Below are 14,762 nucleotides of genomic sequence, written 5' to 3'. Positions count from 1 at the left end.
AGGCCAGCTTGGGCTGTAAAGTGAGACCTTGTTTCCTAAACAAAAGTTAGGCATACTTTATGAAAACTTTTATGTGAGAGTGCCCTGGGATTTACGATAAGAAAATAGTCCTTGGAGTATTAGCATGTATTAACTTTAGGTATGCATTTTAGCACGTATTAAGTTTACTTGAGGGGCTTTATGATGGTTACTGTTTCTTATGCTTTTAAGCTTGAATTGTATATTACTCTTTTAGCACAGATTTACGCTCTAATTATCTTCTCAATACGACAATTGCTGGTGTGGAAGAGGCAGATGTTGTTCTTCTCATTGGCACAAATCCACGTTTTGAGGCCCCACTATTTAATGCTAGAATTCGAAAGAGGTATGTAATTTAATGTAATCTCGTGTAATAAGAGTTTTAAACATGTGATTATTTTCTTTTTATGTGTTTAAATGTATTTTAGGTGATTCCTACTAAGTGTTAGTTGTGGTGATTCTAGAGGAAAATCCTAACAAATTCATTCTGCCCTAACTGTCTTTCAATTTATTTTGCTAGGATTTTTTTTTTTTTTTTTTTTTTTTTTTTTTTTGAGTTGGTCTGACCTACAACTCACTGTATAGACCAGGCTGGCTTAGAACTCACAGAGATCTCCCCTTCCTCTTGAATGCTGGGATTAAAGACATGTATCACCCCAACTGGCTTACTTATTATTCTCTTATGGCCCAGGCTAGCCTCAAGCTCACTATAAGTCAGAGAGAAACTTGAACTCACTATCTTCCTGCCTTTACCTGAAGTGCTGGAATTATGGACACCTGGTCCTAACTCCTCCCCCCATCCCCCTAGATGAGGTTTCTCTGTGTAGCCCTGGGTGTTCTGGAACTGGCCTTAAACTCAGAGATCTGCGTGCCTCTGCCTCCTGAGTGCTAGGATTAAAGGTGTTAGCCACCACTGTCTGGCTACTTTTTTTGTTTTTTTTAAACAAGGTCTTTAAACAAAGTCAAGACTGGCCTTGAAATTAAGGTTGAGCTTGAACTCCTGATCCTTCAGCTTCTACCTGTCTTCATGAATTACAGGCATGTTCATTTGTTTGGATTTTATTTTATGTGTGTATTCATATATGGGCATGAACATGCTATGGTGACGTTTTCCTATGATAATCAGAGGACAGCTTTCAGCAGTTAGGACCTTTCTTGCACCATGTGAGTCCCTGGAATTGAATTGAGTGGCAGGTGCCTTAACTCACAGAGCTGTCTAGCCAGCCCCACCCTGTGTTTTTGTTTGTCTTTTGGTGGTAGGGATTAAATTTGGGGCTTTTCCTTGTAAACTAGGTAGGTGCCTGCCAGCTGAGCTGTGTCCTGTGCCCCATCTCTTAGAGCAGTGTCGTTCTTGTCCATTGCCCTTCTATAGTCACACATTGCAATTAACGTCGTCACATTTCATCCCCCTCTTTATGCATAGCACAGGCTAGTTATTTCGTAAAACACCCCTAACCCCAATCCTTTTCACTTGTGTTGTAGACACTTACAGTAGGGCGAACATGTAATTTATTATCTAATCTGGGAAATGTTGAGAATGAAAGAGGAAGTTACTCCTTCAAGGTAACAGATAAATGAACATTGCTTCACACAAACGTTATAGTTACCACACTCACAAGTAAGCGCTATAGGACGCTGCTGTAGAGAGTAAATAAATGACAGTTTATTTTCAGGAATACTTGAGAAATAATTGGCTCTGCCATACAAGTACTGTGAAATGTAACCTACAGGTCAGTTATTTATTCTAAAATGGTCTTTGTTTACATTGTACTTGTACTTAGGACTCCTACACAACAAATCTGTTCCCTGAATTGTTTATACATCTTTACAACACTCTTTGAATTCTACACATGAAATTATATCTGTTAAGATTAAATATTCTGTGAGTTCTTTTGTGCTTTTGACATTTTGTGTTTGTAAACAGATGTAGGACTTAAAATTGTGAGGTCAAGGGGCTGTGCTTATTTGGCTCCATAAATTGTTTTTGTTTCAGCTGGCTTCATAATGACTTGAAAGTGGCCCTCATAGGTAGTCCAGTGGACCTCACTTACAGATATGACCATCTAGGAGACTCTCCTAAAATTCTGAAAGACCTTGCTTCGGGGAGCCATCCATTCAGCCAGGTACTTTAAAGTTATACATATCTACTGTTGCTGGTTTTTGATTTTTTTTTTTTTTTAGTTTATTTTTATGTACATTGGTGTTTTTGCCTGCACATATGTCTGTGTGAGAGTTCCAGATCCCCTGAAACTGGAGTTAAAAACAGACAGTAATGAGCTGTCATGTGGGTGCCTGGAATTGAACTCAGAGTATCTGGAAGAGCAGTCAGTGCTCTTAACCACTGAGCCATCTCTCCAGCTTTTCTTTTCTTTTTTTAAATTTTTTTTTTTTTTTTTTTTTTTTTTTTTTAATTTGAAACAAGCTTGTTTTACATGTCAATCCCAGTTCTCTCACCCTCCCATCCTCCCCTGTCTCCCCCAACTCCCATCCCATCCCCTTTCTGCTCCCCAGGGAGGGTGAGGCCTTGCATGGGGAATCTTCAAATCTGTCATAGTATTTGGAGCAGGGCCTAGGCTGAGAGAGTATCCCTCTGTGGAATAGGCTCCCACCTTTTAGATGTATTTATTTTTGTTTTATATGTATGAGTATTTTGCCTGCTTACATGTATATCTACTACTTGCAAGCCTGATGCATAAAGAGATCAGAAGAGGGCTTTGGATCCCCTGGAATTAGAGTTACAGATGGCTGTGAGCTGCCATGTGGGTGCTGGGCATGAATTCCTGCTTCTCTTCAAGTTCCGAGCCATGTCTCTATCTCCTTTAATTTATTGTGTTTTGTTTGTTTGATTTTCAAGATGAGGTTTCTCTATAACAATAGCTCTGGCCATCCTAGAGCTAACTCAGTAGACCAGGCTGGCCTTGACCTCATAGAGATCCACCAGCCAGCTATTTTATTGTTTTTATACTATTGTGTGAGCTGTTTGTTTTTCAGTTCTCCTTATTTTCCCATCTTCCACCAAGCCTGTGGTTTCCTATCCTCTGGAGACTCCCTCCCTTACTGTGTGGTGAAGCAGTCTTTACTGCTTTAGGAATGCTCTGTTGCTTTCTCTGTTTTCTCTTCTGTCTGCATTTTGGTGACTATAGGAAGCAGTAGGTGGTGACACTTCTGCATCATGTCTTCTTTTGTGTTTTAACATTTTTATTCTTTTTGTTTGTTTGGAACAGGGTCTTGCTTTGTAGCCCTGGCTGGCCTGGAATTCATGATGTAGATCAGGTTGGCCTCAAACTTAGTGATCCTTTTACTTTCCAAGTGCTGAGATGACAGACAGCTGTCACTACACTTGGGGCTTCAGGACCATTTGAGTATCTGTAGGAACACTCTCCAGGTTGTAGAGACCTAACCATATTCATTCCAGGCAAATAATATTTGGCTAGGGTTTTCATTCCCAATGTTTACTTGTATAAAATCTATATGAAGTGATATTGAGGTTTTTTTTTACAGTAACATTGGCAAAATGATTCTTTGTGTTAGATTCCCAAACTTGGAAGAACAAGTAGATGCAAGTAGGGTTAAATGGTTTAGCTTATACTTGCAGTGTTTAGGGTCATAACTTTTTTTTTTTAAATAGGTCTTAAAGGAAGCTAAAAAACCAATGGTGGTTTTAGGCAGTTCTGCACTCCAAAGAAATGATGGCGCAGCAATTCTTGCAGCCGTGTCCAACATTGCACAAACAATTCGGGTAACAAGCGGTGTTTCTGGAGACTGGAAAGTCATGAATATTCTGCATAGGTTTGTTAATTGTTTTACCTACTAGAAAATTAAGTGATTTTGTGTGTGTCTGTGTGTGTGTGTGTTTTCTGACTTGTTGTGTTTATGTGGGGTGTGTGTGTGTGCATTTCTGACAGACCTGTCATGTTTATGTGGACAAACAGCCTTTAAAACATTATATTCCTATTGCAGATATGAAATGTAAAATGTTTTGTTTAAAAAGAATGAAAGAATGCAAGTTAATAACAGTAAAAATTTAGGGAATAGGGGAAAGCTGAGAGCAGAGTGAAAGTGAATAAAATGAAACTCATTTATCTGTATGGTGACCAAAAAAAGTAATTTTAAAGTGTGAAGCTCAGTTGCTAGAGATTTAGCTGGCATGCTTGAAGTTGTAGGTGTGTTGCCCAGTACCACAAGCAACTGGACATAGTGATGCATAACTGTGGCTGTAATTCCAGCCGAGGTAGAGATACAAGGGTCAGAGTTTCAGGTCATCTTCCTCTACACAGTGAAGCTGAGGCCAGCACAGAATATATGAAACTTTGTATTAAAAAACAAAAACTTCCCAGGTGGTGGTGGCAGGCCTTTAATCCTGGCCCTTGGGAAACAGAGGCAGGCGGATCTCTGTGAGTTTGAGACCAGCCTGGTCTAAGAGTGAATTCTATGAAAGTCAGGGCTACATAGAGAAACCCTGTCTTTAAAAAAAAAAAAAAAAAAAAATTACAGGGTGTCCTCTGACTTTAATTAAATGATAAAAATATAATCTGAGTTTTTTGTAAACATTCAAGTATGCTAATTTATTTTAAGAAAGCTAAAGAGAAGTATGAAAATGAAATTATTTCATAATCTGAAAATACTTGCTATTGCTATTTTAGCTCTTTTCCTTCTAGTCTTTTTTTTCCCTGAATGATTGTTTAGTTTTACAGTTGAAATCATACTTCTACTATGAATTTTGTGTGCTGATTTAACTTATTTTCAGTACTAAATGAGAATTTTTCACCTATACTTGGAAATCCCTTATGGACTATTTTATTTATTTATTTATTTATTTTTTTATGCTGGACATGGTGGCACATGCCTTTAATATCAGCACTCAGTTTAGAGTTAGGGTTAAGGTGAAGAGGCAGATCTGTGTGTCAGCCTGGTCTACAAAGCAAGTTCCAGGATAGCCAGGGCTATTACACAGAGAAACCCTGTCTCAAAAAACATGATATATTTTGGTCATATTCTTTCCCCTCCCCAACTCCTACCAGGTCCTCCCCACTTCCTTACCCTACTTCAACAAAACAAATAAAAAACCAATAGGACAGAAAATAAATCTAAAACAAAAGACATGAATAGTTAGTTATTTACTATAATAACATATAACACTATTTTTAACATGTACATTGATGGTAGTTTATAACGACTTTTAAATAATTCTGTGAATGACTGGGGTGTAGCTTAGTGTAGAATAAAGTGCTTACCTATCCAGGTGCAAGGCTCTGGTTTCCATTGTCAGGTACAAAATTAAACAAATTAAGCATCGATAGCACAGGTAACTCTGAGCTTTAGATTGCCTCCTTTGGGTATAAGAGTAGAAGCACTGGACTAATCAGAGCCATTTTACATGTTTCTACTAGTTTTAGAAGGGCCTTTACTTTGAGCCTCTTCCTTAGGAGATACTTTCACTGAAACAAGCAATAGTTGTAGGAAACAATTCCGTAAAGGTAAATTCCAGTCTGTGCATCTATGTGTACCTCTGTCTGGCCTGGAACTTGCTGTGTAGATGAGGCTGGTCTAAAACTCAGAGATCAAATAGCCTCTGCTTCCTAAATGCTGGGATTAGAGGCATGCACTACCATGCCTGGCCCTTTTTGCTTTTTGAGGCAGGTTCTTGCTGTATCTCTAGAGAGCCCTGAACTTGCTATGTTGCCCTCAAACTTGTAGCTCTCTTCATAGCTCTGACCCTTGTGTAGCTGGAACTAGCAACATCACCCCTTACTTGAATTATTGTTTTATCACATTTTTTCTTTCTTTGAGACAGGATCTTGCTGTGCAGTCCAGATTCACCTTGAACTGACTGTAGCTCAGACTGAACATCTTTCTGATGGTCTTCCTGCCTTAGCTGGGATATGGTGATATGCCACCACACCTAGCTCCCTTTTGATTTTTGAAATCCTGTGGCTTTTTTCTAGTGACGATGTTTGATTTACTGTTGTTTTATGTCTCACTATGTTGAATTTAAGCCATTTATAGTTGACTTAAAGTAATTACTCCATTGCATACTGTTTCATGAAAAAGTGTCAGGAGGAGGATGAGTAGTTAACTGCTATAGTATTTGCCCAGCACACACAAGAGTCTAGGTTTAATCTCCAAACCCACAGGAAAAGGAAAACAAAAAACAAAAACTGGGCCATGGTGCACACCTTTAATCCCAGTGCTTGGGAGGCAGAGTCAGACAGATCTCTGAGTTCAAGGCTAGCCTGGTCTGCAGAATGAGTTCCAGGTCAGCCAGGGCTACACAGAAAGACCCTGTCTCAAAACTCCCTCACCCAAAAAAAAAAAAAAAAAGAAAAAGAGAGACACTATGCTGTGCATCTTATATTCAGGTGGGTAAGAAACTACAAATCTGTGTAATTACTCAAATTGAATTGCGTATACTGAAAATGCTGTATTGTATTTGAAATTCCACATTTGTGTTTATAGGATTGCAAGCCAGGTAGCTGCTTTGGACCTTGGCTATAAACCTGGGATAGACGCAATTAGGAAGAACCCTCCCAAAGTGCTGTTTCTTCTGGGAGCAGATGGAGGTTGTATCACACGACAGGACTTGCCAAAGGACTGCTTCATTATTTACCAAGGCAAGTAGCACCATGGCACCAGAAACAAAAAGAGAATCGTGCATGGTGTATATTAAAAGCGATTTGATATACACAGTTCCCTTTTAAATAGCTGTTCTAACTGTTTAGAAGTTCATTGACTTTGGATCTGATTAATCTGAGTCTGTGACTTTATCTGCAAGTGTTTTATAATAAACCTTATTTTAGAAATCAAAACAAAGTCTGTTATATAAAGGAGTAGCATATGCTTGTGGTCCCAGCCCATCTAGGATGAGACAAGACTTTGAGGCAGTCTTATAAAACCCATTATAGATGTTACTATATTTGACACTGCTAATAAAAACTATATCTGAAGGGCTGAAGATGGGGATCCATAGTCACGTGCTACAAGTACTTTCCCGCCAGCCTGGTCCCACAGCCATGTCAGTCCCAAAATAACACAGAGACACTGTATTAATTATGAAACTGTTGGCCAATTACTAGTGTTTCTTATTGGCTAGCTCAGTGCAATAGGTGTGGGTTGGTTGGATATCTCACTACAGTCATGGTCACTGGTTGTTCCTCAGATAGCCTAGATTTGATTTTAGGCACCAGCATGGCAGCTCACAACCATCTGGGACTCCAATCCAGGGGTTCCAACGTTCTCTTCTGTCCTCAGAGGGTGCCACACGTGTATGTAGTGCACAGATACACATGCAAACAAAATACCCATACACAAAATACTTTTTAAAAATTAAAAAGATTTCTTGCCTGAAACTACTTAACTAAGGAGTAGTGGTAACCTTAATGCTCAGTAACAGGAAAGGCTGAGGTTGGCTCACTCACGGAGAGGAATGCTTATTGATGTTTAATAAGGATCAGGAGAAGCAAATAGGCCGAATAGATGTTTATTTAGGGAGAAATAACTTACAACTTAGACAGATGAACACAAATAAGCAGCAGTAGTTCCTGTGTTCAGGGAGCTGAGGTAGGAGGAATACAAGTTTGAGGTCAGACAGGACAATGTAAGACTCTATCAGAATGTTTAGCATTATTACTTAATAATAATATACTGTTATTATGTATTGTTAAAGAAAATAACTTTTATAGTACAAAATATTGTAATTTTTTCTTTGAAACAAGGTCTCTTGTTGCTCAGGTTGGCCTTTTACTCAGTACATAGCTGAGGATGGCCTTGAACTCCTGATCCTCCTGCCTCCACCTTCCAAGTATTGAGATTGTAGGCATGTACCATTATGCCTGACAAAACTGTAAAATTTAACTAGTCACTTGGATTAAGTCACGTTTTGTTGTTGTGTAGAGTCTTTACCACAGAACTTGTACATGTGTGTTTTCATGCTTGCCAAGTACTCCCCACCTAAGTTCTATCTCCAGTCCTTGGATTTTGAGAGAATGGTCTTGATATGTAGCTCTGGCTGGCCCTGAACTCATGAGCCTTATGTTCTGCCTTCTGGTCCTGGGGATTACAGGTGTGCACCATGTCTAGCTTGACTAAGTTACATTATACTCAGTCTTACCAAGAATAGGTTACAGTTTTATCCTGGCACACTGACTTTTTGTATTCGATGCATTCTTTTGAACTTCTACTTGTAAATGTAATTAAGTTTCCCTAGAATAAGTAGTACATTGTATATTCCTAGATAATTAATTTATAGTAAAAAAATTTTTTTTTTTTTTTTTTTAATTTTTTTTTTTTGGTTTTTTTGAGACAGGGTTTCTCTTTATTGTTTTGGAACCTGTCCTGTACCTAGCTTAGTAGACCAGGCTGGCCTTGAACTCATAGAGATTCACCTGCTTCTGCCTCCCAAGTCCTGGGACTAAAGGTGTGTGCCACCAACTCCTGGCTAAATATTTTATTTTTATTGCCATAAAAATCATTATTTGGGCTGGAGAGATGGCTCAGCAGTTAAGAGCACTTGAAACTCAGCATACACATAGTAGCTCTCAATTTTCTGAAATTCCGGGTCCTGGTATCTGACAATCTCTTCTGGCTCTGGGGGCATCAGCACACATGTGGTGCTCAGACATACATGCAAGCAAACATACATGCACATAAAGTAAAAATTTTATCTTTGAAAATTATTATATAAGGTTTTATGCCAGTGGTGGAGCATGCCTTTAATCCCAACACGTCCAAGGCAGAACCAGGTGGATCTCTTTAGTTTGAGGCCAGCCTGATCTACAGAGGACAAGCCAGTGCTAAGCAGAGAAACCCTGTCTCAAACATCCCCCAAAAAGATTTTATTATATCTTTAGTTTATATAGTTGATACAAAACAAAATGAGTGAACTAAAATCTTACTCTATTGCTTTCTAGAGTAGTCAGTTTGATATGCATGTAATTTCTTTTTCTTTTCTCTTGAGGCACAATCTCTTGTAGCCTAGTTTGACCTTAACCTCAACGTGTAGCCAAGGATGACCTTGAACTTCTGATCTGCTGCCTCTACTTCCTGAGTGATGAGAGTATTGGCATGCACCACCACATCCAGCTAGAATAATATGTGTTTTGGATTTTGGGAGTGTTTTGGATTTTGTTGTTGTTGTTGCTGTTTGTTTTGTTTTTGGTTGGTTGGTTGGTTTTTCAAGACAAGGTTTTTCCTCTGTGTAGCCCTGGAACCCTCTCTGGAAGCCACACTGGCTTAGAACTGGAGATCTGTCTGCCTCTGCCTCCTGAGTGCTTAGACTAAAGGCTTGTGCCACCACCCAGCTTGAACTACACTCTTACTCTCATTTTAAACCTATGAAAATGGCTGAGCATGGTAGCACATGCCTTTGATCCTAGCACTGATCTCCAAGATTAAGGTCAACCTTGTCTCCAAAGAGAGTTCTAGGACTTTAGCATTACACAGAGAAATTCTGTCTTTAAAAAAAAAAAAAGTGTAGTTCAATGGAACATAGTTTGCAAGATGCAGTTTGATGCCCAGAGCTGCAAAAAATAGAAATGGGAATTACAAAGGTGGTATGCTGTCTTCAGTATAGTAGTAACTAGTGTATGTTGGGTTGGTTTGTTGGTGGTGTTAGGTATTGATGCATGGTCTACTGTGTAGCTCACACTGACCTCAGAGTTCTCTTGCCTTGGCTCCAGGTACTGGGAGTACAGCTGTGTACCATACTTTGTATGTATTAATCTAGTGTTTGCTAAAATGTGGTTCATCACTTTTCTTCTCACAGGCCATCATGGTGATGTGGGTGCTCCCATAGCTGATGTTATTCTCCCGGGGGCTGCTTACACAGAAAAGTCTGCTACTTATGTCAATACTGAGGGTAGAGCCCAGCAAACCAAAGTAGCTGTGACGCCTCCGGGCTTGGCAAGAGAGGACTGGAAAATCATAAGAGCTCTCTCGGAGGTATTTTTTTTATGCATTTTTTGAAGTCTTTTTTATGTATTAATGTTCATTAAGAAGCTGGGTATGTAGCTCAGTTGGTAGAGTGCTTGCTTAGCATGCATGAAGTTCTGAGTTCAATAAATTCCTGTATATAATTTATAGTGCTGAAGATAGACCCAGGGCCTCAGTAGATACTAGGCAGGAGCTTTGCCACTGAGCTCATGTTCATTCATTAAGGCTGGTCGTAGTGATGCTGTTTAAGGGATGCTAGACATGTTAGCTTGTTAGAATGATTTTCTGAATCACAGAAAGTCTCTAAAATGAGGTAGGGTTTGCATAACTTGGTAGTGTAGGAGAAAAAGCCTTCAAAAAATGAAGAATTAAAGCAAGCATTGATAGTTAGCCTCGCATCATCTCTGTAATCCTTTAGAACCATGCACTTTCTAAGTACTCTACTGTGGAGCAACATTCTGCAGATAAATTAACATGATGGCATTTTATCAATTAGAATTTTTGACATCTATATTCTACACATGATGCTTCCTTGAAAAATTTGTCTGGATTGGAGAGATGATGTGGCAGTTAAGAGTATTGGCTGTTCCTACAGGGACTTGGGTTCAATTTTTAGCACACACAGATCTGTAACTCATTTTAGGAGACTTGACACACTTTTCTGTCCTCGTTGGAGATCAGACATGCACTTGATACACTGATAATGCACACAGGCAAAACACATACACACAAAAAAAAGTAATAAATTTTTCTGCTAAAAGATAGTAATAGGGCTGGGCCATGGTGGTTCACACCTTTAATCCCAGCACTTGGGAGGCAGAGGCAGGCAGATCTCAGTGAGTTCGAGGCCACCCTGGTCTACAAAGTAAGTTCCTGGAGAGCCAGGACATAGCGAAACCAATAAAATATTTTTCTCTTTAGTAATGCTGCAATATTTCACCTTGCCATTTTTGTAGTTATAAATTATTTTGCCCCCTCTTTTGGTCCTGGAGATTGAGCCCAATCTGATATACATACTAAGAGGGATATCCCTCTATTGCCTAGCTATTGGCTGTTCAGCTTTTTATTAGCTCATTTGTGTACATTAGGCAGGCAGAGCAACACCTTTGTTTTTGATTTTTTTTTTTTTTTTAAAAAACACATCTTTACATCTTTAAACAAATGCAGCATAAACAAATGTATCACAACTTTGCCTGGTTAAAGTAATATTCCACCACACTGCCATCTTGCCAAGCTAAGTGACATTTATTGTATTGGGTCATGGGTTGTGCATGCTGTACCATGTATTTGGAGGCTTAAAGTGCATCTCTGCATTGGGTGGGTCCTAGGGATGGACTGCAGACCTCAATCTTGACATCAGGTGTCTTGAATCATCTTGGCCTGCCCCAGCTCTGATGTATTTAAGTAGTGAAGTTGTGTGTCATGATGGGTCTGATCTGTTGTAGATTGCAGGTATTACTCTCCCATATGATACTCTGGATCAAGTGAGGAACCGTCTAGAAGAGGTCTCTCCTAATCTTGTTCGATACGATGATGTTGAAGGAGCCAATTACTTTCAGCAAGCAACTGAGCTTGCCAAGGTAAAAGCTTGCCTGTGGGCAGTTTTTCTAAAGGTGTATCTTGGCACAACCATAACAGTTTTCAGTACAATTGTTGGTCTCTTATTTTTCCAGCTGGTGAACCAGGATCTTCTTGCTGACCCACTGGTCCCACCCCAGCTAACTATAAAAGACTTCTATATGACAGGTAAGTAACTATCAGTTCTACTACTGACCACTCAGAGAGAATCAGGACCTCCTTTATATTTGCAGATATTTTGTGCTTGGCACTGTTTGCTGTTATTCTGAAGATCTTGTGTTTATTTGTGTGTGGGCAAGCATACACTCACCATTGAGAGTATGAAGGTCAGAGGACAACTTGTGGGACTCAAACTCAAGTCATTAGGCTTGGTGACAAATGCCTTTGTTCGCTGAGCCACCTCACTGGCCTCTAATCTGAAACTGTCAAATATTAAAGCTAATGTAATGTAGGAGGCAGGACTGGGGCTGAAAGCTCATTTTGTGCATGGTCAGCTTGGGCCTTGTACCCCTAGTCCTCCATTTTTTATTTATTTTTATTTTTTTTTGTGTGTGTGTGTTTGTGACATGTAAGCAAAGTTTGGACACCCAAAAGGTTTAACAGGTTTTAAATATAAAATTTTATTACTATAAGAAAAATTACTGAATAGAAATATAGGGAGAATTTTCAAAGTACTAAAAAACTCTCAAGGTTTGTCTGACAATTATTGATGGAATATTTAAATCTGAAGTATGTTAAACAAGGCTTCTGAGGTAAATTGGTAGAAATTTTTTAAGGAATATAGACCTGTAGGAATCTTTAAGGAATATAGGCATTCTTTTGGGCCACCACCTAGCACCCAGATCATGACATGGAGACTTATTGTTAGTAATGAATGCTCGGCCTTAGCTTGTGCCTGTCCTACTAGCTCTTATAATTTAAATTAATCTGTTTCTCTTTATCTATGTTTTGCCTTGTGGCTTTTTACCTTCCTTTCATTCTGTATGTCCTACTCTGTGTCTGGGTGGCTGGTGGCTACCTGGGCCCAGGTGTTTCCCTTTCCTCATTCTCATTTCCCCTCATGCCTAAATCCCCCTCATATATATTCTTTTTGCCCACCAGCCCTGCCTATCCTTCTGCTGCCTAACTGTTGGCTGTTCAGCTTTTTATTAGACCAATCAGGTGTCTTAGGCACGCAAAGCAACTGATCTTTATATTGTTAAACAAATGCAGCATTATAAACAAATATAATACATCTTGCCTAGTTAAAGTAATGTTCCACAACATAGACTGTCTGAAATGTGTATTCTATAGATTTGAAAACATTTGATAAATTTATGAGATTGTTGATATGTAAATAATTTTGTACATAAAAGTAGATAGCATAAATTTATCTGTTTATTTTAAAATTGGGTCTCATATAATCCAAGTTAACCTTAAACCCATTATGTCACAGCAGAGAATGACCTTAGACTTACAGTAGTCCTCAGCCTGTTGCTAGAGTACTTTGAGCAGGAGCTACCATATCTAATTGATTGATAAATGGTCATGTCTATTGTTTTTGTTAGATTTTTAAGAATTTCCTATCATTTTTTATGCTAGTATGTTATCTAGCTCTTATGTGATTACTTATTGCTAGGTATTAAAAGCAGTTGGTCAGAAAGCTGTGGTAGTAAACAGGAAGTGGAGGCAGGAGGATCATAGTTTAAGGAGTTAATCCTTGCCTTCATAGACAGTTCTAGATACACAAGACCCTAGCTTAAAAAAAACTTGGCCAGGCTGGGCGGTGGTGGTGCAAACTGTTAGTCCCAGCACTTGGGAAGTAGAGGCAGGTGGATCTCTGTGAGTTCGAGGCCAGCTTGGTCTTCAAAGAGTTCCAGGAAAGTCTCCAAACCTATAGAGAAACCCTGTCTCAAAAAATAAAAATCAACTGGGCCAGTAAAGAGATTATGTGCAAAGTGTATTGCTTACTTATAATTACATTACAGCCTTGTCATCTTTTGTTCTTGAATATATGCAACATTAAATTTTCCATGTGTGTTCTAAAATCACATCAACAAAAACTTGTAATCCTTGTCATCCCAACACTCAGGAGTTTGAGAGTTTGAGGTAGGAGCAACACCTCAAGTTTGAGGCTAACTTGGTATACTATTGAGTTCTTGTCTGTCCTGAAATCTGAAATACTGTTTCCAAAACAACAAAGGAAGTTGTATTAACGAAATGCATGTTCTTAATGTCTTTCAGATTCCATCAGCAGGGCCTCACAGACAATGGCTAAGTGTGTCAAAGCTGTCACAGAGGGCGCTCAAGCTGTAGAGGAACCGTCCATATGCTGAGACATCTACCAGGGACCTAGTTTTGCTATAGACAGTAAATGGACATTGGTGTAATCCCTTACAAGTTAATATTTTCCAACGTGATCTTGAATGATGTACTATTTAAAATTATACTATGCTTATTTGAAAATGGTATTGCACTTATGAAAAATCTTGGCAGTTTAAATTTTATGTATTGTGTGCAAGCATTCAGTAGTTTAATAAAACTACCATTTGTTCTTTCATGTTAAAAATGCTGATCCTTAAAGTATGATTTTTTTTTTTTTTCATAGATCATTTGTTTCACAGAGGGTAAAATGAAAGGCCTTTCAGCCCTAGGGACATAGTTTATCGGTAGTTACCAAGCATGTGTAACTAAAGATTTGACTCCTGAAGCTTAACAACAAAGATCTTCAGTTGAGTCTCACATTTTATATTGAAGATTTATGGGCCAGTTAGAAGGGTCAAAATGAGTAAAGGTACTTGCTGCCAGCTGCTTCTAACTTGAGTTGGAGCTGTGGAACCTATGTGGTTAAAGGAGGAAACTTAATCCTACAAATTGCACAAAATCTAGCCACCTGAGCTTCAGAGCTAAGAATCTGTCTCAGCTGGACATGGTGGCACATCCCTTTAATCCTAGCACTCAGGAGGCAGAAGCGGGTGGATCTCTGTGAGTTTGAGGCCAGCCTAATCTACAGAGTGAGTTCTAGGACAGCTAGGGCTGTTACACAGAGAAACACTGTCTCAGAAAAAAAATAAAATAATTAATAACTTTAAAAAAAAGTATACATTTTATATTTATGAGATGATCTAAAAGTAGGTAAAGACTTTGTTGTTGTTTTGTTGTATCTGTAGTTAGAAGGATTGAATCAGGTTCTAAGAGGACTAGGCAAGGGTTCTACCATTGCAGTACAGCCTCAGTACTGGCTTGTTTTTACTTTTTTC

The 14,762-nt window shown here is 38.9% G+C and overlaps 1 protein-coding gene across 1 annotated transcript in view; it reads left to right on the top strand.

Annotated features, from left to right (window-relative positions):
• Positions 1–14,071, top strand: part of Ndufs1 (NADH:ubiquinone oxidoreductase core subunit S1) — a 33,630-nt gene extending 19,559 nt beyond the window's left edge. Inside the window, exons 12-19 of the mRNA XM_051190337.1 lie at positions 236–364; positions 2,012–2,141; positions 3,647–3,807; positions 6,475–6,629; positions 9,779–9,954; positions 11,391–11,525; positions 11,619–11,691; positions 13,747–14,071. Of these exons, the coding sequence (XP_051046294.1) occupies positions 236–364; positions 2,012–2,141; positions 3,647–3,807; positions 6,475–6,629; positions 9,779–9,954; positions 11,391–11,525; positions 11,619–11,691; positions 13,747–13,838 (1,051 nt within the window). The 3' untranslated portion in view covers positions 13,839–14,071. The remainder of the gene's footprint in view (positions 1–235; positions 365–2,011; positions 2,142–3,646; positions 3,808–6,474; positions 6,630–9,778; positions 9,955–11,390; positions 11,526–11,618; positions 11,692–13,746) is intronic.
• The last annotated feature ends 691 nt before the right edge of the window (positions 14,072–14,762 follow it).

Source organism: Phodopus roborovskii, unplaced genomic scaffold (genome assembly GCF_943737965.1).
Source record: "Phodopus roborovskii unplaced genomic scaffold, PHOROB, whole genome shotgun sequence".
Taxonomy (NCBI): Eukaryota; Metazoa; Chordata; class Mammalia; order Rodentia; family Cricetidae; genus Phodopus; species Phodopus roborovskii.
This window is presented reverse-complemented; position numbering and strand designations above follow the sequence as displayed.